This window comes from Falco rusticolus, chromosome 7, assembly GCF_015220075.1.
Source record: "Falco rusticolus isolate bFalRus1 chromosome 7, bFalRus1.pri, whole genome shotgun sequence".
Taxonomy (NCBI): domain Eukaryota; kingdom Metazoa; phylum Chordata; class Aves; order Falconiformes; family Falconidae; genus Falco; species Falco rusticolus.
The window spans coordinates 51,027,629-51,051,871 of record NC_051193.1 but is presented as its reverse complement, the minus strand read 5'-3'; the positions used below and the strand labels follow the sequence as shown (position 1 = coordinate 51,051,871).

General features: G+C 37.5%; 1 protein-coding gene across 10 annotated transcripts in view; it reads left to right on the top strand.

Annotated features, from left to right (window-relative positions):
* Positions 1-24,243, top strand: part of SIPA1L1 (signal induced proliferation associated 1 like 1) — a 220,839-nt gene that overhangs the window by 134,496 nt on the left and 62,100 nt on the right. For all 10 annotated transcript variants that reach the window (XM_037393750.1, XM_037393753.1, XM_037393756.1 and 7 more), the window contains 3 exons: positions 5,468-7,288; positions 16,820-16,950; positions 17,582-17,770. In XM_037393750.1, coding sequence (XP_037249647.1) covers positions 5,791-7,288; positions 16,820-16,950; positions 17,582-17,770 — 1,818 coding nt within the window. In that variant the 5' untranslated portion in view covers positions 5,468-5,790. The remainder of the gene's footprint in view (positions 1-5,467; positions 7,289-16,819; positions 16,951-17,581; positions 17,771-24,243) is intronic.

The following is a 24,243-nucleotide window of genomic DNA, read 5'->3' as shown; positions in this document are numbered from 1 at the left end:
TGCCACAGCACATGAGCTCAAACCTAGCACTCATCTCTGGTGACCACATATCCTCCAGTTGTTTCAGCATGTGGCAAAGCAAGCGTGTGTTTGCCTGTTTAAAGGCATGCTGCAAGAGCAGAGAAACTGGTGGTAGTAGTTCACGTTAATTACTATTACTCCGTAAAATCAATCTAGTCTTGCTAAGTTTGTGTTTTAGCGTGAGCTACTTCAGCAGAGAGTGATGTTAAGAATAAAGCACTACTTAAATCTCAGCAGATCAGTGCAGATGATCGATGTGCAATATGGCAACAGATGGCACTGGGTTTCCTTAGAGCAAAGGTTTTCTTGTGAGAGTTAAGGAGCAAGGAAACATTCAGAGAAAAGGGCATAAACGCAGGCTTGCTGACATGTAGATCAGTGGCAAATTATGTAGCTAACATGGATGGGGCAGGTGGGGGGGAAGAAGAAAGCTAGTTAGGGGAATCTATCTTTCATCTTATGCCGATAGTTGTCACAAATTCAGTTAACACAAAACAGCAATTCCTCTGTGTAACAAAAATAAAACAAATAAACTAGTGAAATACCAAATACTATTCTTCAAATAGCCTTTCAGTTGATAAAAAAATCTTCTGAAAGATGCACTTTTTAACTTTCCTTCAATTACAATGATGAAATTTACCATGGAAAGAAAAGGATGGAGTTAATAATAGGTAACCACATAAAGCCAAGTATTTCTAAAGATTAAATGGAACTTTTCTCCTCAGAGAAATTAATTTTATGAAATTGGACATTATTTTATACATACACTAATTTAATCAGCTGATAAGGTAGTATTTCTCCCCCCCTCTGGAATTTGATCTGTATAATAATGCAGGTAAGAATTTGACACAAATAGATAAGCTTTCGTAAATAAAATATTTTTTTCATTGTTCTAATTTATTTTTCTGATTTCAGAGGAGATGCTTTATGGCAATGCCAGTTCTTTTCCCAATAGAAGTTAACAAGGGTTACTACCAGTAATGTGTGTGTTGCACTGCATTTCTTACATTGGCTAAAGTTTAGTAAACTAAAAATTTAGTGTGAAATAGAGATGATTTAATTTGTTTTTAAACACTAGTTGCTGTAAAACGTTATTCTGAGCTCCTTATCGTACAGTTTTCAGTATTTTAAAGTATCTCTGGTCATATGTTGCATTTACCATCCTCTATTATATTTTGTAGTTTGTGGTGGAGTGTGGGAGTGGTGTGGAAACTTGGCAAGTGAGACATTTCTAGAATTTGAAAACTGATTCCCTCATTCACAAATTTTTAATTATAAAATGCCTTTTTATAATAAAAACCCTTTTTAGTGAGGGCTGATGGTGTGAAGTATGAAGTCTTTCCTCTGGAACGTTATGAATCATAACTAATTTGGTGCCCCCAAATCTATCTCTGTCAACATAAGAATATTAAGATCATTAGCATTTGTGATCCTAGAATTTGAGGTTTCAGCATGTTTCCAGCAGATAACATAGTAATTGTTAAATCTCTTCAAGTAAGACTCAGTTGAGGGTAAAGTCACTACTTCGTAAGGAAAAAGAGCACAATCCCACATAAATTAAATCTAGGAATAACTGTATTAGAAGGTCTCTAAATTGATGCATCAGGCTTGATTTCCTTTTATCCATTCATCTGAACTAGTAGGTGTTGAATTACCTTATTTAGCTGCCTGAATCCAAGATAGAAAATAACTAGCATGCTGTAGTTGAGGGGTTTTTACTATCCTCAGCTGATTTGAGTGAGACATTTCTTCTTCTTAATCCATTGCTGTTGTTTGCTGCTTTATTATCCAGAGGCCTCTGATGAAATCTTGATAGTAGGTCTTCATGTTCCTGGTGGCTACTAACTTCAGTCACAAGGAATAATATATCAAGATCTCTTGACCTACCTGGCTTTTAAGAATGACATAGGGCTGCAAAACTATCTTGAGATTCATCTGCAAGGACATTTCAAGTTTGATGGGAATGGTCCTTTGTCCTACATCTGGAACCCCAGTTTGGGAGGAGTGTGCAAAGTGATGAAAGAGGTATAAATAGAAGGGGAAAACATAAAACCATGTTGGTTTGTAGCTCATTTTGAGTTGAGAATAGACACAAAGTCCTCTGCTGCTGGTAAAAAGCTATGACTAAAATTTGTCCTAAGCATTTGAGACCCATTTTGAACAGATCCTCAGATTGCTTTACTAGTTGCTGTGTGTAGTCTGGTAAGCAGATCATTTCCAAGCTTGTTCTCTTAACTGGTTTTTAATTTATGTAATCAGTATTAAATATCAATGTACTACTTTTTGTAGTTTCTGTGTATGGTTTTTATTTAGAGCTTTTAATATGTAGCTACTCATCTGAGTATTTTGTTGGTCACCTCAATATGCTTCTCCAATTCATCTGAACTTATGTTTTCTTGGTTGTGCTAGTTTGTCCTCACCGTATTCTGTTCATGTATATATTCGTAGCTCTACCTTGAATTATATTTTTTTCTATATTGAAATAGTAATGAATTAGGAATTGTCACTCTTCACAATTACTGTTCTTGTCTTTAGAAGTAGGTACTGTACTGCCTATCTTGCGGTTGTAACTAATTTTAATAGATTACATATTTTGTGTTAGCAATTCTGCTACTTAATATTTAACTTTCTGCAGGTTTTCCTGTTCATAATATCATCTGCTTATTGGTAATTAATGGTCATTTAAATCGTGTGATTCACCCTGTCTTTGATGCAGTCATGTTTTGCAAGTAGAGAAAACATTAAAAGTACAGATTGCCATTATTGTTCCTTTTCCATTAAATCTGATGACCAGTGTACCCAGGATCTATGCTTTAGGAGTTTTTAATGTTACTACATGTAATGTTTTCACTTTATTTTCATTGGAGCTAATCAAACCTTTTAGATCAGACTGTTAGGTCTCAAATTAGACACTAGGACAAGAATGTTTAAGGAAATAACCACAGACAGGTAGTTACAGTCTCAAAAAAAAAAAAAAATGAACTAATTAATACAAATATGGACACAGGCAAGGTATGATATTGTTACCTTAATCATTTATTGCCTGTATTCCAGCTGCTACAGCAGATGAGGTAGGACAGTTGCAAAAACCTGTAGAGCATGAAACAACTGGTCTGCAGAGAGAGGTGTCCTTAGTGCTGAGTCAGGAACAGAGAAAGTATGTAGAAAATGTACTGTGTGGTTATGTAACTAATGACCGAACCATACACACAACAGGTCAGAAATAAGTTCCACAGACCACTTAATTATATTTTTTTCATAGATATATATTTATCTTGTTGGCCTGAAAATTTTTAAAGGAAAAAAATCTGTGGGGCAGGGGAAACTGATAGCATTTGGGTGCTTATATGGTCAACACCAAGTTTGTGAATTTTTAGAACTGCTGAGTGAACTTCTGCCCTTAAGTTAATGAGAAACTTGTACTAGTAGGTTATATGTTTCTGTTAAGGACCAGCACTCGAGGGGGAGGAGATGTGTACTTTGCTGTCGGGGGTGCTGATGGTGGAAAGGGAATGGTGAGGAATAGAAATCTTGGCTTTCATTGCAGGTTAGGAAGAGGAGTGTGTGGTAGTGGACACTTCTGCCTATTTTGTGTTCCACCCTCAGCTTGACTCTTCCCTCACTACCCCTTTTAGCCTGTCTTCCTCCTGCCCCAAATCCTTATCAGTTTTCATTATCTTTTCCTTCCATTCTGCCTATAAAAGCCAGCCTGTATATCGGTTTAAAAAGTCTGTGCAGTGTTCCCGTTTCATAGAGCGTCCTGCATAAGCAGTATTTTCTATGGCACTGTTGAAGAGCATAGGCAGAACATTAGGTTCTATGATGGGACCCAGTGTTTGCTTATTTCCTTCCTTGATCTGATTTGTGCGCAGAGGTGTTTCATCAGTTTGATCAGTTCTTAGACTGGAGAGTGTTTTGAAATTTTTAACAGCTGGAAGTTGAGTAGTTTTGCAACAGCTGCATGGATAGACTGCCTTTCTAAAGTTATTCTAATTACATAGGTAGAAAAAACCCTATTGTTTCAGCAGTGTCATTGTAGCACAATTTCAAGGAATGTAACTGCTGTTATGTAAATAGCTGTGCAAATACAGTAACACCTGAGATCGTTTGTAGTGTTCTTGTTAAGTGTGATACACTGCCTTTTAAGTATTCCTTATTTATTCAGCTTGATATAAATGGGAGCTATTTCAAAGAGTTGCTGTGGGAAGTGAAGGTAAAACATGCTGCCTTTGGAGGCAGAAAGTGTCCTGGCTTGATGCTTAATTAGTGTGGGTTGAAGTACTCCATAGTTTTGAGACGAGACTGCAGAAAGTACTAGTTTCCCTGGAAGCATCAGAAAGCCTTGATTCATAGACAGTACTGTATTGTCAACATGGTGCTGGTTCAGCAGCATCTCTCTACACATATTTGGCAAATATTTAAAGGCCACATTTTGTGTAATTGGTCCAGCCTTTGAAAATAATGAACTTCTTTGTGTTAAAAGGATGTACACAGCAGTACAAGTTTTTTATCTTGACAGTCTCATGCTTTTGTCTTCTACCAGCAAGGATGCATTTGTGGATTATTTTTTTCAGCTTCTCAAAGGGTAGTATAGTAAATGCTTTGTAATCACTTCAGTACTGATGAGGTATGGGAAAGCATTTAATTTCCATGGCTTTGTCAAACTGGATTATACAGGAGCTGTAGCAGACAATATTTTGTTAGCCAGGGAAATAAAAGGAACTTTTCATATGAAGTTATTTAAAAGTATATGTTCTGATTTAGCTTTAGTCTTTTTATATGTTGTGAAATCTGGGCAGAGATAATACATACTTTCTGGACTGTCCAGCTGATTTGCAAATAAGGCTATGCAAAACATAGAATAAATTGTATTGACAGCCATTCTCTCTATAATTTTGTAATCTTCTTGCTAATTAGCTTCCTTTTTTTTTGTTAGCATATCATAGTTATTTACATTAATGGAAAAGTTGAATAGGCATTGTTAATACCTAATTGCAACCAAGGATGTGTGACTTATAAATGGTAAATTCTTTAGTTTCTAAACAAAATTTGGAGTCCAGATCTGGCTCCTCTATAGTTTCTACAGGAAATATATGCTGTGTGTGTCTTTAAGCGGAGGAACTTAGTGCCCTGCTTATGCTTTGCAAAACTGTCCATTAACCCATTCAAAAAGTATCACTAATCTGTGCATAAGGGAAAAATTATATTGAGGTGTGGAATCCAAATGTAGAAGTAGTTTGGTTTTTTCAGAAGGTAAACCAGCAATATCTAGAAAACTCTTCACCATATAATACAATTCTGCATTTTTGAAATGATGATCAACAAGGTTTAAAAGCATGTCTGTTAGAAATATTAATAATGTAGAATAATTAATTTGATAGTGTCGATTATAAAAAAAGTTATATGACATGATTAATGCTTTGATCTTCCTTTTTCTCTGTTCTAGGCTTAAAAGAAGCATAAGCGATTGGATTACAACACTGACATTTCAGGGTGCAAGTGATGTTAAAACAGTTTGAATGTATCGGAGCATGGCTGCTACTTAAAATGCAAAACTTAAAGGAAATTATTGTTTATCAAAACATACTGAATATCTGAGTTTTATAGACATCCTGCATTTAACAGTGTCCTTAAATGTCCATGATTAAGATCTCATGCAACCGTTGTATATTTTGGAGACTATTCTCCAAAAGAGAACTGTGTATTTAAAAAGCAGAAATGACTGTGATTTCTCTTGGAACTTACTAAGATTGAACATCCTGAAAGATCATGACCAGCTTGAAGCGGTCCCAGACCGAAAGGGCTGTTGCCACTGGGGTATCAGTTGGAACAGATGGCACCTCAAAAGTCCACTCGGATGATTTTTATATGAGGCGATTTAGGTCACAGAATGGCAGCTTAGGATCTGCAGTGATGGCACCCGTTGGACCTCCTCGCAATGAAAGTTCCCATCACGTTACGTCTACCCCTGGAGTCCCTAAAATGGGGGTTAGGGCAAGGATTGCTGATTGGCCCCCAAGGAAGGAGAACATCAAGGAAACAAGCAGATCTAGTCAAGATATTGAAACATCAAGTTGCCTCGACAGCATGTCTTCTAAAAGCAGTCCTGGGAGTCAGGGAAGCTCTGTTAACCTGAATGCTAGTGATTCTGTCATGTTAAAGAGCATCCAGAGCACACTTAAAAATAAGACCAGACAATCTGAGAATCTAGACTCCAGGTTTCTTACACCTGATGGCTATCCCAGTTCCCCAAGGAAAGCTCTTCGCAGAATAAGACAGCGCAGCAACAGCGATATTACCATAAGTGAGCTTGATGTGGATAGTTTTGATGAATGTATTTCACCCACTTTTAAATCTGGACCATCTCTGCACAGGGAGTATGGCAGCACATCTTCCATAGATAAACAGGGAACTTCAGGGGAAAGTTTTTTTGACTTATTGAAGGGCTATAAAGATGAAAAGTCTGATCAGAGAAGCCCAGCCACAACTAAGCTTAGTGAACTCCTGATTGCCAGTGGAAGCAAAGGTTCAGGATTCTCTCTAGATGTGATAGATGGGCCTATTACTCAAAGGGAAAACCTGAGACTCTTTAAGGAAAGGGAGAAGCCACTCAAGAGACGCTCAAAATCAGAGACAGGAGATTCATCCATTTTTCGTAAGCTGCGCAATGCCAAAGGGGAAGGGGAGCTTGGGAAGTCTTCAGATCTTGAAGATAACAGGTCAGAAGATAGCATCAAGCCTTGGACTTGTCCAAAGTGTTTTGCTCATTATGATGTACAGAGTATTTTATTTGATTTAAATGAAGCAGCAATCAACAGGCATAATGTTATTAAAAGAAGGAACACAACCACAGGTGCATCTGCTGCTGCTGTAGCATCACTTGTCTCTGGACCCTTGTCTCATTCTGCAAGTTTCAATTCTCCAATGGGCAGCACTGAAGACCTGAATTCAAAAGGAAGTCTCAATATGGATCAGGGAGATGATAAAAGCAATGAACTTGTGATGAGTTGTCCTTATTTTCGTAATGAGATTGGTGGGGAAGGGGAGAGGAAGATCAGCCTTTCCAAATCTAACTCTGGTTCCTTCAGTGGATGTGAAAGTGCCTCGTTTGAGTCGACTCTGAGTTCTCATTGCACGAATGCTGGAGTAGCAGTTTTGGAAGTTCCCAAGGAGAATCTGATTTTACATCTAGACAGAGTGAAAAGATACATTGTTGAACATGTAGACCTTGGTGCATATTATTACCGAAAATTCTTCTATCAGAAAGGTAGGTAAACTTTATTTCTCCGTGTGTTTTGTTAATGATTTTTTTATTTTAGCAACATAAATTCAGTTGCTTTATAAAAATATTTGCAAGAATTATGTATTTTTTTAATCATCAGTGCTTAAACATAGTATATTTTACCGATCAATACATGCTGTGTCTAATAGTCTTTCACAGTTGTTGGAGTAAAAGTATGTTGACTATTTCAGTACTGATATGCGTAAGTTAGCAGTGGGTACAAATTATAAATGTCTTGAAATACAGCTTTGGTATCCATGGTAGTGTGCAGGGACTGGCACTTCAGATTAAAAAAGAAGGAATCATAGAATATAAGAACTTTGTTACCCCTACACCAATACTTGATGAACTGAGGATTTAATGGAACGTGCAGCTTGGAAAGTTAGCATTTATAGTAATCTTCGGACATTTTAATATCTTAATCATACCTTTCAAAAGGGGTGTGTGTGTTTTAAATCATTAATATATAAATAAAAATAAATATCTTACTATTTTTATTATAGCCATCATTCTAGAAAGAAAATTCTAATTTGTCAGATTTTGTCAGAAAGAAGCTATCACTCTCTCTATATAATTGTATATATACACACCTGCACATATGTGTTGAAATGACAACAATATATCTGAAAAAGAGTACAGTTCTCTTCTGTGTGGTTTTACTGAAACAAAGGATTATATTTTCTGTTGGAGGTGTTCAGGAAGAAATAATCATATCAGAGCTTTTGACCTATAGAAACCCAAACATTACCCAGATAATCCCTCCTCACCAAAATGATACTGGCACTGTGGGATGCAGATCTCACTGTCTGTTCTTCCTGATTCTGAAAACGATCAGAAAAGATTGCAGACCAAAGTCCTTTGAAGTTCAAAAAAGAGTTCTGTCTGCAGGATTGTGCAGCTTGCTATGGTATCTTCTGATGGATAGAGTCCATTTAATGGCTGACCTGAACACTACTTATTCCTTAGCTACCATCTGTTTAGTGGAAGCTACTCAAAAGAGCTTGTTTCCTGCAGATTAGAGCAACAGGGATGTCTGGTTAAAATAAGGGGATGGTCAGTTAAAAAAACCTTCAGCTTGTTAACTCTATTACAGCTAATAATCTCATCTCCCATTTTTCCCTTGCCTCGAAATAGGTCCATCTCTTGCCTTTTCTTCCTTGCATTGACCCTTGCTTGGTTGGGTGGCTCTTGTCATGCTTTCCATAGTCTCCTCTTTCTGCAGTCTTTCTAGTGCTGAGAAGTAGCCTTTGCTGCATGGTTTTTGAGAGTGCTGATCCACATCCTTTGGAGATAAGAGTGAGGAGAAATATTGCTTTCCTGAGAACAGTAAGCCAGATGCACGATATAGGATGAGGTATGTTTGGAGGGGAGAGCTTGAGATTAGAGACCTTTGCCCGTGATCACCTTCTTATCTGGCTCCCTCTGGAACAATTTGATTCTTTGTCATTCTTGAGTTTTACAGTCAGCAGCTAAAGGTGCAGTTCCGTGCTAAAAGCTGACCTGATTTAAAGCATTTCAGCACTAAAAGGGGAAGAGTTTATTCCTCCGCCTTCCTTGTACCAGTTCTTTTGTTTTCTGAAAACTCGATAAGCCAGTTTAGTTCAGTTTACTAACCAAGCAGAAATCTTGCCATCGCAGTAAATTTGCTTTTTATTGCTTGGTGGTTTCTTGCCAGTTCTAGTGAATCAAATCGGCTTTCCTTGCAGTCAAAGAAGTGTCAAAGCCTGGTGCCAGGTAAGCAGTGAGAGTGAACAGCAGAAGAGGAAGGATGTGTGAATGGGATTGCAGCCCTTAGGCAACAGCAATTCATTAGTTTGGTTTATCCTTTAGGGAAACCACACCTTCATGCTACCACAATGCCAGTCACCATTTTGTCTCTGTTTCTTTCTAGTTGCAATTAAGACAAACTAGATAAAATCGACATAACCTAGTCCTAAGGGTATTGGTGAGGACTAACAAGGTATAATAGTGTCAGTATGTGTATGGAGTGGGTTTGGGGGGGAGAGAAGAAGCTGTGATTACTTTTTTGGTATTGTTTTGTTCTTAAGCCCTACAAATGGATTTTTAAATTCACTGTGCTTGTGTTCAGTCCAGCAGGCAGGAGCTAGGGATGTTCCTACCAGAGATTTTTGTCTGAAAAGAGGTGTACTTCAGAAGCCTTATTAGATATCCCCAAGCCCCACAGTTCTGCAAGTACCAAACACATTTTGTTGACAAGCCAGAATATTGCCTTTCCCCTAGCAAACTTTAGACTAATCTGAAAGAGACAGGATAGCAGTAAAATAGGGGAAAAAAAATCAAGGAAGTCGGTTGTAACTGAAAGGTTTTATAACATTAAGCAAGTAACGATGCAGAAACTTCTGTTTGAAGAGGACGTTGAATCTTGATGATGTTATTAATGGATTAGACAGTGGCGACAGGCAGTTTCAGTGTGATCAGCTAATCAAGTTAGCAGGCCGTAGGTAACTTTATAGTCATAAAAGTATGAAGCAAAGAATTCTGATTCAGCAATGATAACTTTTAAAGATCTCAAGCCAGGAAAATTTCACAGAATTGGAGTTCTACTGAGTAATCCTAGAGATTGTAAAGAATGCAAAGCAATTACCCAGAGAATTGTAATCCTTTAAATTTGTTTTCATTCCAACTTCAAATAACAAAGCAGGTAGTTTGGGACTATATCAACAAAGAACTCCTAGTTACAAATCATGGATGAGCATTTGTATGTAAAGGAAATACTAAGGTGAAATCGACATATTTGACCTTTTACAGAGCAGTGGTAAAACTGTTGATAAATAATATTCTGGTCTGATGTCCAGACTTCTAAAAGTTAAAGTACTGGTGAAGACCATTTAGCAGAGGTTAGAAAAATGGTACAGATATTGAGAAAAGAACTTATAATGGTAGTTCCCAAGGTTGCATTCAGTTCCACTACTTTCTGTCTGAGCTAACTGTGCAGACTGTCTTTGTACTCAGCGGAGAGAAATGAACCTTGCAGGATGATACGAATTGCAGGCTTACTTCCCTTAATTCACTATGGAAGGCTCATACACAACTAATTCATGTGGAGATATATTATACTTTCAGGAGATTAATACTACTCTTACTGCAAAAGATGAATTTGCAAAGTAACTGTTTAAAGGTGTACTTCAAAAGGTGTATTTAATTAGGATGACTTGTAACTAAAAGTCTTAAGCCTGGACATTTGTAAGTACAGAGATATGTGATAAAGCTAATGCTAAAAAAAGAGGGGGAAGAGAAGTTAGCACAAGAACAAACCTGTGAAAGCTGCACAAATTTGACCTTGAAATAAGGTTAGGCTTTGAACTAAAAGGATAACTATACATGGGAAAGACTTCCTAAAGAAAGTTCTCTGAATTTTATATGGTGGTCATGGGTTTATTGTATGTTGTTTTCCCTTCTCTTAAGTTCAATGCCTGAAAAGACAATTTCTGACCTGTTTGAGTTAAGATAACATGGTCTTTTCTGGCATTTGTTTCTTAATCTGATAGTCCCCTCTTTTAAGATGTCTCTTTGTTGGAGGAGTTTGCAGTTTGTATAGATGGAGTAGGTAGCTGGACAGAGTAAGGTTGGTTTCGATATCGGCATGCCTCTCACTTGTGCCATAATGTATATGTACTTTCAGCTCTTGCTGTTTGGTTGTGTTCAAGGGCAATTGTGTGATCTGGACCCTCTGGACTGAAATCAGAATATTGGCTGAAATACACAAACAAGGTTGTTAATAGCAATGAAAGTATTTTAAAGGGTGCTGATACTGGGCAAAATTTTAAAAATCTGTGATTATTGAAATAAAAGATAATCTCTCTCAACATGGTGCCCTTACAATTAATCGGAGGGAAAACAGGTTGGGCTTGTTTGGAATTTTTTCTTTTCCACACAGTGGCACCAAAATGTAAGGGTGGGTGGATGGAAGGGAATATTTCAAGAAGCTACCTGTCAGTTGTTTTGGTCCTACTTTTTAGACTATTTTTTCTTTGTAAAGCATTGTAACGTTTTTTTGTCCTATGATTGTGATGAGTATAAAACTTTGCAACTAATCTAAGAAAATACATTTTGAGACAGCTGACGAACGTCAGTTTTGATAAAAAGTGTATTTTCTGACAGAAAAGAGGAACAAGTTTTTCAGGCCTTCTCACTGAAATGTAAGAAAAGATGGTTTTTTTGTGTGAGAAAGTGAGATTCTTACTTAAATACATAGCTTTCTACCCCCCAAAAAATTAATGTTGTAAGAGAGAGAGAAGCAAACCCCTTGAACTCACTGCTTCTGGACATAAAATTATGGTTCCCGGAGAAGGGATGAGTTGTCTTAGGTTAACCCAAAACTTCTAGTCCTATCTTCTGGCAAAGGCCAGCAATAGATACTGAAGGAAGAGTAAGAATAGGGCACAGTCATAGCGATACTTTCAAGGTGAACTTTGCCAGCCTCTGGAGATGCATAGAGAATGGATTTCTTAACCTGGTGATAGTATCTTTTTGGCATTTGGCAGATATTACCTTTCTGGCATATATCCAGTTGGCTGTTACGCTGAATAAACTTCTAGCATTCACAGTACTCCAGCAGCAAGGAGTTCTGCAGCTTATCTACGTTAGTCATAAAGAACCAATTTTTACTGGCTTCCAGAATAAAAACTAGGGTCATTAGATTAAAGCAGCCTCACTGCTAGGTGAAAAAGTTTGGTTTTCTCACCTTTCCTTGCTATGTGTTATTTTATAAACTTCAACAACCATATTATTCCCCTCAATCATGTTTTGTTGCCCTTCTCTGAACCTTTTCCAGTTGAAATCAGTATTTAAAACACAAGCAAACCACAGGCTTATATTGTATCATAATGTTTTCCACTTAGAAATTCTGAATGTCTGGCCGTAATTTATCATCGAGACTTGAATTCCTTTCCCTTACATAAGCCTTTTGTATTCTGGATGAAATCTTAAATATTTGTACATTTATATAACAGGTCAATTATTAGCAATAAAGTATTTTGCAAGGAGAGCCTTGTTTATTAACCTGTCTATAGCTTGATATTAAAGACTTATTTGTTACCAATAATAAAACCATAGGGGTGGAAAAACTTGGTTCCATCAGCTTGTCTAAGTGCTGCTTGGAAAAGTGTGCATATTGCTTGAGGGGGGAGCAGTCTGTTCTCCCTGTCCCCCCAGTTGTGTCTGAGAATTCCAGTTCTCATGGGGAGAACCAAGAGCATCCATTTAGCTTTGGTCATCATCAGGCAGTAGTCACAAACACGGTTGCCATTTAGGACAGATTTCAATTACCGGCTTAGAATGAAAGACTTGTCTAAGAAGTGGTTTTCTGAGCTGGTTTTGTAACAAATAAGCTGTTTGCCAGCTTTCCTTTTACTATTGGCAGCCAGTAAAAAATCCCCTTTGCTCTTATGCTTTAAATTGCTGCATATTCTATCCCCAAATCAGTACCTTTCATGTATGTGGCTAGATATACAGAAAATTTACAGTTAGTCTGGTCATGAGCAAGTCTTAAGACATTGTGGGACGCAGCTCTAAAAATGCTGCCCTTTTGTTTCCAGAGAACTGCTGGCCAGAGTGCTCCAGTGCTGAAAGTGCAGTGGTAAAATTAGAGGAAAATGCTTGATGCAGAATTTCATTCTGAGGTTAAATGTTTGGGATTTTTACTTCTAGTCTGATTATACAAAATATATCAGTTGAACATGATATCCAAAAGTAAATATGACAAGAGCACAAAAGAACCTCCCCACTCAAAATCAAGTGCATTTACTTGGATTTCCTTTGCAAGGGAAACTCATAAATATCTGCCAGCAAAATGAGTATTTTCACTTAGGTTCTTTCACTGGAAGTATCAGTGGAATTATATCCTAAATGTTTCACTAGTTTTAAAAGTATGTTTAATCTGTTTTAATGGCCAGGTACAAGCAATCATTGGTTTTTTTCGGCGTGGATTTATAAATGAATTTCTGGCTGGTTCTCTCCTGAATGCGTTTTAAATAATTTTTCAACAGTAGTTTAAAATGAAATGTCAGGCTTGAGGAGTGTTGCTTTCAGTGATGTTCTGTGTGGGGTGGAAGTAAAAGCTATCTTCTGTGTTGTTCATGTTTGGCATAAAATTCTTGAATTATAGTTGTGAAGTAGTGTGGTAGGTTGACCTTGGTTGGATGCCAGGTGCCCACAAAACTTGTGGGTCAAGATAACAAAGCAATAGCAAAAGTCACATGTGTGCGTGGATGCAGAGGAAAACAAAAGATGTTATTCCCCACTTCCCATCAGCAGGCGATGTTCACCCACTTCCCAGGAAGCAGGGCTTCAGTGTGCGTAGCGGGTGCTCCAGAAGACAAATGTCATAAATAACAAATGTCGCCCCCCACCCCCCTTGGTTTTATATCTGAGCAGACGTCGTATGGTATGGAATATCCCTTGGGTCTGTTTGGGTCAGCTGTCCTGGCTCTGTCCCCTCCCAAGACCCTGCCCACCCCCAGCCTGTTGGTGGTGGGGGGATGTTGGAGAGCCAGCCTTGGTGCTGTGTGAGCGCTGCTCAGCAGCAGCCAAACGCTGGTGTGTTAGCAGCACCCTTCTGGCTACCAGTACAAGCACAGCACTGGGAGGGCTGCTGTGGGGCTCAGCCAGAGCCAACTGTTTTTACAGTAAAACTCCTAATTAACTATGTTTAGATTGGATATTAAGCTTTGTGCACGTAAATTCTGCTACTGCTTTTTTTTGCTACAGGAAAGAGAAAATGGCTGGATATCAGCAAATTCAGGATGGAGTAGAAAATCAGGTGGAGATGCAAGAAACTGTACCACAGGGAGAAGTAGTCCAATATGAGGGTTTATACTGTAGCTTGCAGAATGAATACAGAGGCGGGGTAGAGGAGGAGAAAGAGAATAAAAATGAAGGTAGAGAATGAATAATCCTGTAGTAAATGTGACTAGAAGAGAGGACTGAGGAGATGCATAGGAGAGCAAGATCACTTGCCCGGTGTAGAGTGAAGGGAAAGAGGATAAAAGACATTTCTTATTAGCAGAGAAGTGTAAAATTCCACAACTGCTTTGTGCATTTTTCAAAAGAAATAGGTGTTAGATAAAAAGCTTAATCAAATGATACAGAATTGTATGTCTGTATTCATGCAGCTTCAAACATTCTTACCAGCCTTCCTAGATGTGTTTTCAAGATACGAAATAGTTTCTCCTGAGAAAACTCTCTATCTGAATTGCAGGCTAGGCTGGTTACAACATACACAAATTTTATCATCTGTGCAGTTATCAGTACAGAAAAGTAATGTTATTTTTTGTCTCTTCTAGTATGTGTTATAATGGAAAATTTTAAAGAAAAAAATGTTGGTATAAGCAGAGGTACGTCAATGTTTTTAAGTCATTAGGCAGTTTGGTGTGGAGATGGCCAAGCCATGTCAGGTTTTGGAAGCTGCATAATATGCTGATAGAAAATTGATCCATGTTCTCAATGACTGTGCTTCTGCATTGTCCATCTCTGCCATAAACTTTCTGGTGAGCTGTAAGCATCCTGAAAAAAGCAAGTTAATTACTGGAGAAAAAAGAATAGCTAGTGTGCTAATAAGATAGCTTGGGTTTTTAAACAACAGAGGACCTCTGTGGCATTTAGTAGGCTCATATCAGTGGAGTAGTATAAAGATATAATTAGGCTTATGTGGATGGCCTAATCTATTCATAATTTCCCCACTTATGACTAATTCAGTCACCCAGAACATACACCAATATTTACAGGATATTCCACAAGATGTTAAAAGAATTTTGAATCTTAATTACCTCTGTGCAGGGTATTGGCTTTTGATGACTTGCAGAGGAATTTGGTGAAAGCAAGCTTTATAGTGCTGCGAGCATATTACTTTTGTCTTGCATGCTCTGAAATCTTAAATGGAAGACACTGAGGAGGGGGGTAAAAAAATAGCAGATACAGGGGAATAGAACAGAGCCACCCAGGGCTTAAAGGGGTGGACAGCTGTGTGAAAACAAAGGTGTAATTCTAGGGCACAAGTAAGTTCATACAGAGAGGGCACCTACTTGAAAAGCATTTAATGTATTGACAGAAAGTATAGCAAGAACCAATACATATAATTTAAAAAAGAAATAGATTAAAAGATGAAGCACTCAAATTTTCAACACCACAAGTGATTATTCGTTGGAGAAATGACTGCCATTCACTTTGGATGGTGTGTATTTCAATATCTATTTTTAGTATCTTTAAAGATGCAGTTATTTATGATATTAAAATAAGTTACATTCTATTTCTAGAGCAGAATAGCTCATATTAGACTGCTCTTAAATTCCTGTTTTAAAGTTTTAAGAATAACAAGTAATCTGTATATAGAAGTTCAGGCAGTGTGGTTATGTTTCCTTTCAGGGCAGTTAGATCTGTGTCTCATTCAACTGAATTTCACATTTCTTCTTTGAATTGTTGAATTTTCAGATAGCTCTTTCTATTTTCGTGTATGTATAAATTAAGTCATGCATGCAGCATACGGAAAGTGATGACATAGGACTTTTCTTGTACAATGCTTCTATTTTTTGACAGTTTGTCTTAAATTTTTCTTTCAGGTATTGTACATTTAAATTCGATTGTCACTTGAGCTATGTGCAACTTTGTGTTGCTGCATTCATAGTGATATGTCTGTCATTAGTCAAGATGTGAGCATTATGAACCAAGGCTCAGTAGAAGAGCCTTCAACACCAATCTCTTGAATTGTTGAACTTTATTTTTAAATGGACTTTTCTAATATTTGGGGGTTTTTCATTTACAGCTTGGCTTTATATGTGTGTAGTTAAACTAATATAAAAATGTATTTTAAATAATCTACTGTTCAGGTAGAGAGTAATTTCTCCAGCCCTGTACTCTCCTTTCTGCCACCTCAGCTAGGCTAGTTTTAAACTCAACTCTTAGCACATCAAGTTTATTCTTAAGGTTGTTCAGCACTTTGCTGTTAAATACTTTTGCTAGTCACTTTGTTTTTTGCACTTTATTCTGGTTTTCTGTGGTACTATGCTTTGATTTTTGGGTGGGTTTTTTTTCACTATGAACAAGTCTTTAACTTATTTTCCAGCTTCATCAGTTTTTTCCCCTTCTGTAATTGAGTAACTTATTTGACTGTTTTTTGCTTTTTCTATACATCTTTTGCTAACTACAGTTGTTTGCCACCCCCATGTTAACAGTGGTGAGTTTCCCACTTTGGTGCATTTGGCTTCCTTGTTTTTATTTTTAAGGAGGGGAAATTTGTTGTACTTATTTAGCTTAGTGTGAATGGAACATTTAGAGATAAGAGCTAATGTAAGAGGTAAATTTCAGCCTTCGTGTATAAATGAAGCTCATTAGAGAACTGAAGCTCAAGAATGAAATCCTGGTAGCGCTGAGGACATGCTCTTATTGACTCTAGTGGAGCTGACAATTTATTGTTAGTATAACAAGCATGAAAATGTAGTTGAAGTGTAAGAAGATGGATTTTCATTTGTTGGTGTTTTGGTTGTGTTTTTTTAATGCAAGAACACTGGAACTATTTTGGGGCAGATGAGAACCTGGGTCCAGTAGCTGTGAGTATAAGAAGAGAGAAACCAGAGGAAATCAAAGAAAATGGACCTCAATACAACTACCGGATCATATTCAGAACCAGTGAGGTAAGCAGTTCAGGAATGATAGTAAAAGAAGCTAGAAGTGAGCAGGCAAAAACAGGTGGCATGTGTGGGGTCTGTCTGCTTTTCAGCGTGTGTAATAGATGTTTGTTTCCCCTACATATGTATGATCCAGGAGTTTATGCTGCATGTTTTACTACATGGAATACGAGTAAGCGTATTAGTGAGTTATTTCATAACATCCAATACAGAGGAAACTGCGAAGGTTGTATTGGTTAAAGCTAGAGAAACTTAGAGGAGCTATACTGGCTAGAAGCAAGCAAAGAGGAGGGAAATTACTTCCTCTGCTTTTATATGTGACAGTGGATAGACCTGAGAAGTGTACTTTTATATTTCGAAAGGCTGTGGTAGAAATACTACTGCTAATCTTTTCCAAGTATTAGTTTCCTGTAAAACTTAAATCTGTTGAATAATTTGAAATACTCTTGTTACTGTTAGCTATCAGTGAGTGACATTTTGCATATTGGTGTCTGTTTCATGCAACATAAGTTACTTCATGTCTTCAGTCTCTATTGAGAATTGGAAAAATAGTACGTTTTGTTCCACTGCTATTGCTAATCAACCTTTTGTCAGTGCATAATTCAATATATAAGCTATTTTTGTTTTGCGTGCTTAGCTTATGACATTAAGAGGCTCTGTGCTGGAAGATGCTATCCCTTCAACTGCAAAGCATTGCACAGCCAGGGGACTTCCCCTAAAAGAAGTGCTGGAGTATGTGGTTCCTGAGCTGAATATCCATTGCCTAAGGCTGGCTTTTAACACTCCAAAAGTCACAGAACAGCTTATGAAGCTGGATGAACAAGGGGTAAGTGCAGAGTTTATAGAACGAGACAAATTGTCTTCAACTGTTAGATTACTGCCGTGAACTGCAAAATTACCTTTTAGCTTTGTGATTAGAGTCAGTCTGTTAAAATGCATCATTAAACTAAAGCTTGTCATCAGTGGGGAGAGTTATGTTGCTTGTCTTCCCTCCAAGTTTAGCAGGATATTTCGTATGTATGAAATCAAGTTCATTGCTCTAAGTAGTCTAAACTTTTAGATCAACATTATGGTAATTGTCTAATTTACCTGAAAAAACACTAAGTGATAGTTTTTCAAAGGGCGGGGTGAGAGAGGGAATTCGGGTTTTCTCATTGGTATTACAATGAGAATAGAAATCTCGCATTTTACTAAATGTTTTGTTGTAATGTTGTATTGACACAACCATTACCAGGCTGCTGCCTGTCTTTTTTTCTTCTTCTTTCCTCTTTTTTTCTGTTTCTTCTTTTCCTTCCTTGAAACAAACTGCATGATAAAATACTCTAAGCCTCTTCATACAAGTGGTTTTCAATCAGGTGATAGTCCCCTGACCTCTTAAGATGGAACTGAGGCTTGTTAGCTATACAGATTAGATTACAAAAATGTAAGTCCATAAGTGAAGTGAATTTTACGATTAAAAACTTCAACAGTGACATTTAACAGTACTGAGGCTGTCTCTTTCTCCTGGTCCTTTTTGCTTCTCATGATGAGCATTTACTGCACAGAATTAACATCTGTGGTGTTATTTCTTCTTGCTGTCAGTTTAACATTGCCATCATAAAATTGGAAAAGGTCTAATCGTTATCTGCCTCACAAGGGAGAGAATATAGCTCTTCTAAACAGGTTTATAAGTGACTATCATGATGATTTTTGTCAGCCTCCTTGTGATTTAGAGAATCCCTAAATAAATACCTACCAGAAGCAAAACTTGAGCGAAGTGCTTTGTCCTGTAGTTAGTTTCAGAACCTCATCTATTTCACTAAGGACATGGTGCAAGAGGATGAAGGAGTGGGTAGCTGTGACTATCACAGAGCATCCAGACTAAAATGAGAATTGTTATGTGTGGTCAGCTCAAGGTGGGTGCAGCCCAATATTGTCACTGACCGTGACGAACAGTGGGTGCTTGGCTAAGATATGAGAAAAGGATGAGCATGGAGTGTTACTTTCTTAGCTCCTGAGAGCTCGTAGGCTTCCATAGGGTGCTCTGTCCTACCCCTTTACTTCACTAGTTTAATGAATCCTAGTTTAGTTAGTCATTTCTCATGTAGAAGTTATGTACTTTTGATCATGCTTTTACCTCTCAGGATTTTTTTCAGTTTGCCTCTTCTCTCCCATATATATTTTAAAAGGTCTAGTTTTTTAAAAAAGAAAATTTTTGGTTTGTATGCTTTCTTACCTCTTCACTCTGTAGTGATTACTGATAAATTATTTGCTTTGTGACTACTACTGAACACTGAAACTATATTCTCGTGAACACCTAAGGTCCTGTCCCATAGGGTATAATTCAGAGCTCATTGCTGTAGATATAAAGTTGGTATCTGTGTACCACATGGATCACTTGAACCTCAGTGCAAGTAAAGCTTGATCTGCCGTTCTTCTGCCCAGTTATCCGCTGTCAGAAGCTCCTTTGGGAGCTCTCATAGCCAGTCTTCAACTCCGATTCTGTAAAGTAATAATTCAGTAATATTAACAGACTTTGTGACTTTACTGTTCATCACCTCTATCAGATTGTTCAAATGTGTTGAATACTGTATGTCCAAGTTCAGATCTCTGTGTTAGTCTACTCATTATTTTCTCCAGCTCCTTTTTGTCTTTTAGCCAGTTACAGGTTCTAAGTGAGGTTTTTTCTGTACCCTGTCTATTTAGGGTGTTCAGGCTATTTAGCTATTTAAGCTTTTTGTAGAAGTTTTGTTAGATGTCACTTGAAAATTTAAGTATGCTCTGTATCGGCATATGCTTATTGGCTCCTGCAGAGAACTATATTACTGCCATGAGCAAACACATAGGTTAAGGGGAGATGGGTTTACTATATAGCCTGCTAAAAGGACAGAATCTTCAGATGCTTACACTGCTTGGTGTAACTATTCTCTGATGAAGTCCTAAGAAGCTGGAAGCCTGAGTGTTTTCCTGAGATGATTAGAGCATTGATTCCAAATATGAACATGTTCAGTGTTTATGATTTGTTACCTGAGCCTAAACCTAATCTGCTCTTCATCCAGTATCACAGTTGTCAGGCACTTGAAGACTCAAGTATATCTTTGAATCTCTTTCCCAAGTTTTCTGTTTTGGCACTGTAGAAAATGGCATTTAATTCAACGTGGCTCCATAAGTGAGCCTTTGGATTCAAAGATCAGTACCTTCCAGATAGGCATGTCAAGAACATGCAACCTCAATAGTGTTAATGGGAAAAATTTCACCAAAAAAAAAAAAAAAAAAAAGGCAGAAAGCTCTGTTTAAAAGTAACCCACCCACATTATTTCTACTAAATACCTAATTTGAAAAATACTTCAGCATAATTTGCTTCAAAAGTTGCTTATGTCTAAAAAATTATTAAATTATCCTTATTTCATATCCTGTATGTCATTAAGCTCCCAGAATACAGTGTATGGTATATGTTACTACTTGTCCTTAATGATTTTCAAATGTTTAAGTGATAGTTAAAATTGTATTATCTACATCAAAGTATTTTCTGTTTTTGTGGTAATGAAACAGTTTGACACTTCTAACAGAAAAAGATGAGCGCACTCTGTATTAATTAGAAGCTGCATTTTTTTATCAATTCCAAGCTAATTGAAAAAAATTGTGTAACAGCTGCTCTACTAATTAGGTACACAGAATGTTTATCACTACTTCTTGTAGAGTGTTGCACTGTTTCATTACAGCTTGAACAGGTGCCCATTTAATATAACAAAATATTTTGTAAATTTAAGAGTTAAGACTGTAAAGTGACCTTATCCTGGCTTAGCCATAAAATTTCACCCCTTCATTGAGCCAAACTTGTTTGCAACAGTTTTGATTAGGATAAGCTATCTTTTTTTATGTTTGTTTGAGGTTTTAAAGAGTTGGTTGTTTTCATGTTCAAGAATTTGCAGGTTTTTATTTTAAATTTTATCTGCTTTTGGTTTCCAGACTGCTGATATCTTTCTCTGCTATATCTTAAGAGTCATTTCAGTGTGAGACTTTTCCAGCAAAGGTTTTTGTGTGCAGTGATTAAATCATCTGTTGGTCTTGTTTATGATAAACTAAACAGATTGTACTTTTCAAGTCTTACGTATTTTCTCTGAATTTCATATCACTTTTATGGCTGAGCTCTTTTCTCTTCCAGTCTTTCAATATCTGCGTTTTACACCCAGTGTAAGAATAGGAATATTCTTCTTGACATACCCCACCAGTATAAAACTGGGGCAAGTTGTGTGTTTCTTACTTTCCCTTAGATTGCTAGTGTCATGGTAACAACTGCTGTTCTGTACATGTGACCCACATTGCTTGTCACCTAGCTGTTCTTTTATTGTCTTTATTAAAATGCATTCATTTGAATGATTCTGTGTTAAAAAGCAATGCAATTGTTCTGTAGGGCTGCACTAGCTTCCAGGCTAATTACCATCTACTAATCTTCACTTTGAATGCAGAGTTCATGGTAACTTACTTTAGATTTACTTCCAAATATGATTTAAAAATTTGAATATCAGGGCAATTACCGATTTATTCCAGTAGAAGTTTATCTTTATGGCAGTTCATCACTCACAGTAATACTGTGAAATGTCAGTTGATTTTTAATTTAATTCCGTATTTATAATACAAACTTGCTGACTGGTTAAATCCAAGATATGCTTTCTCCTGTCTTTCACTGGGTGCTAGACAAATACTTGAAGCGCACTTTTCCCACATATATAAATGTGTAAATACTTTTAGATTATTAAAATGAGGCTGCTACTTTAGGAGTTTTACCACAGCAAAATTCATCCTTTAACTCCTTTTTTTAGCTTTTACTTGGACTTAATACACTTCTAAGGACCCTAAAGAGATCAAGAAGGAGGTGTAGAGACTCTATGCCTGCCTTCTTGCAGATCCACTTTTTTTGATTCACAAATACCAGCTTGTGTTGTCCTTATGCAACTTTTTTGAAGTTCAACAAATCTAAGAACATAGCTAGAACGCATATGCAGCTCTTTGCGTAGTCCTTATTTGGTTTCCTAGGCTGACACTTTCAAAGCAGTAAAGGACAGTTGTTTGGCTGCTCATGGACGCTGCGGATCCCATTTATGTTTGTGCCCTTGAAGAGACTTATTTCACCTGAATTTGAAGCTTAAATAGTTTAGGTTGTGCTTGGTGAGAATGGTTCTCGTTGTCCTAACTTAAGTAAAATTACTAGAAACTATTGTAATTAGCAGTGCAGCTAAGGCATTGTTGTCTCATGAGACAATCATATTTCCCTGGGAATGGGCAGAGAGCACATCTGAGCAGCAAACGTTGCCTGAATGGTCCAAGACAGGACCTGCTGATGATGATAAGGAAAGTGATGGCAGTTGTTCTGGCAGGAGCAGCTGCAGTGCTATCTCTCACCACCCTTCCTTTCTCTCTTCCTCTCTCCTCCCTTCCTATGTGTCAGCAGTAGCTGGTCCAGGCTCTCTGAGAACACATAGCCATGTCAGCAAAGGTGCTACGTTTGGCTGCTGTCAGGTAATAAGCTTGCAGTGAGTGGGATCATGTAGTTTACTAGCTAGGCAGAGATTGTGGAAATGTACCCACAAACCTCATCTAGCTCCTGCGATTCCTGAGAAAATTTAGATCTTAATCAGTCATCATGCAGGGTGTTTAAAAAACAAACCAACCAGTGTGTCATCCATCTATATCTGGATTGTTTTAAGCATTGTGTACGCTGACAGTTCTGAATTTTTGTATTTCTTTTAGTGAATGAGGAGTTGAAATAATAATCATAACAATAAGTTGTAATATTAATTTGCAGGTGCTCGGTATTTGTTGTACCAATAAATATTTTTGCTTCAAGTCTTAATACTTCTGTGCCCAAAATATGCAGTCTTCATTCTTAATGGTGAAGGCTTTTGGTTGTGTGTCTAGTGCTAAAAGAGCGTTTTTGTTTTATAGTTACAAAGAAAGCATTTCAATAGTTAACAATGAGAGAAAATAAAATAGAAACATTACTTCGAGGCAAAAATTGATTTATTTTTCTTTTTTTCCTTTCAATTGCAATTTTGAAAGTTGGACTGTGAATGTTTGTTTCATAAGCAGTAGACTGAGATGAGGACAGGCTGAGAGAATTGGGGTTGTTTAGCCTAGAAAAGAGAAGGCTCTGGGGAGACCTTAGAGCATCTTTCCGGTACTTAAAGGAGGCCCACAGGAAGGATGGAGAAGGGACTCTTATTAGGGAGTGCAGTGATAGGAACAAGGGGTAAAGGTTTTAAACTGAAAGAGGGTTGATTTAGATTAGACATTGGGAAGTAATTCTTTACTGTGAGGGTGGTGAGGCACTGGAACAGGCTGCCCAGAGGAGCTGTGGATGTCCCATCCCTGGCAGTGTTCAAGGCCGGGCTGGATGGGGCTGTGAACAACCTGGTCTAGTGAAAGGTGTCCCTGCCCATGGCAGTGGGGTGGATCTAGATCTTTAAGGTCCCTTCCAACTTAAACGGTTCTATGATTCTATGCTGTACTCATATTTTTATCACACAAAATTTGGACATACTTAGAAGGTGCAAGCCAGGTAGTCATTGTGTCAGATGATAAAATAAGTGACATTCTGGAGGGGAGAAAAGAAACAGCCTTGAACTGTGACTCATTACATATGCCTAACTTCAAAGGGAGTGATCAAGCCAGGCTGATCTTCAGCCTTCTTTTTTCACTCCTTGTTTTCCTACTGCTAATACTTTATTCCTGTTACCATTCATCCTTGGTAGTAAGAAAAGAATACAGTAAAGCTGCAATTTACAGGTTTTTTTAAACTTTTCAAAATTTACTTTGAGACAGAGTAGGACCGCCTCTGGGGGCTTTTAAATTATCCTACCATAAATACAGTAAGCTAAAATTAAAAAAAATTCTGGTTAATCATTATGTGTGTCCTCATGATCCCAGAAAGTTCCAAAACCTTTTGTCTCATGACCTGTGATAGAAGCTTTGAGAGCAAATCACAGGCTATTCAGGTGTCTTTGCTTCCAGTGCCCTTGCAAATAACTGTGTTCACTTCCCACTAACCTATAGCCCAAACCTGTAAATCTCATGCCAGTTTCAACAGACTTTCTTGTGATTTTGCTCTGACAGACTTCCTTGGCATTTATTTAATTTCTCTGCAGAAATTTGTGTGAGAGGAATGATTTACCCTGCAATAAGTATGCATTTTTACTAGATTAATTACATGCATCAACTCTGAGGCACTCTTTTGTGCTCTGCCAGTCAGAGATCCTGCCTGTGAAGTTGGTATTGGAGATGGATGGCAGTAAATGGCTGTGGGTGCTGCTTTCTTCCCTT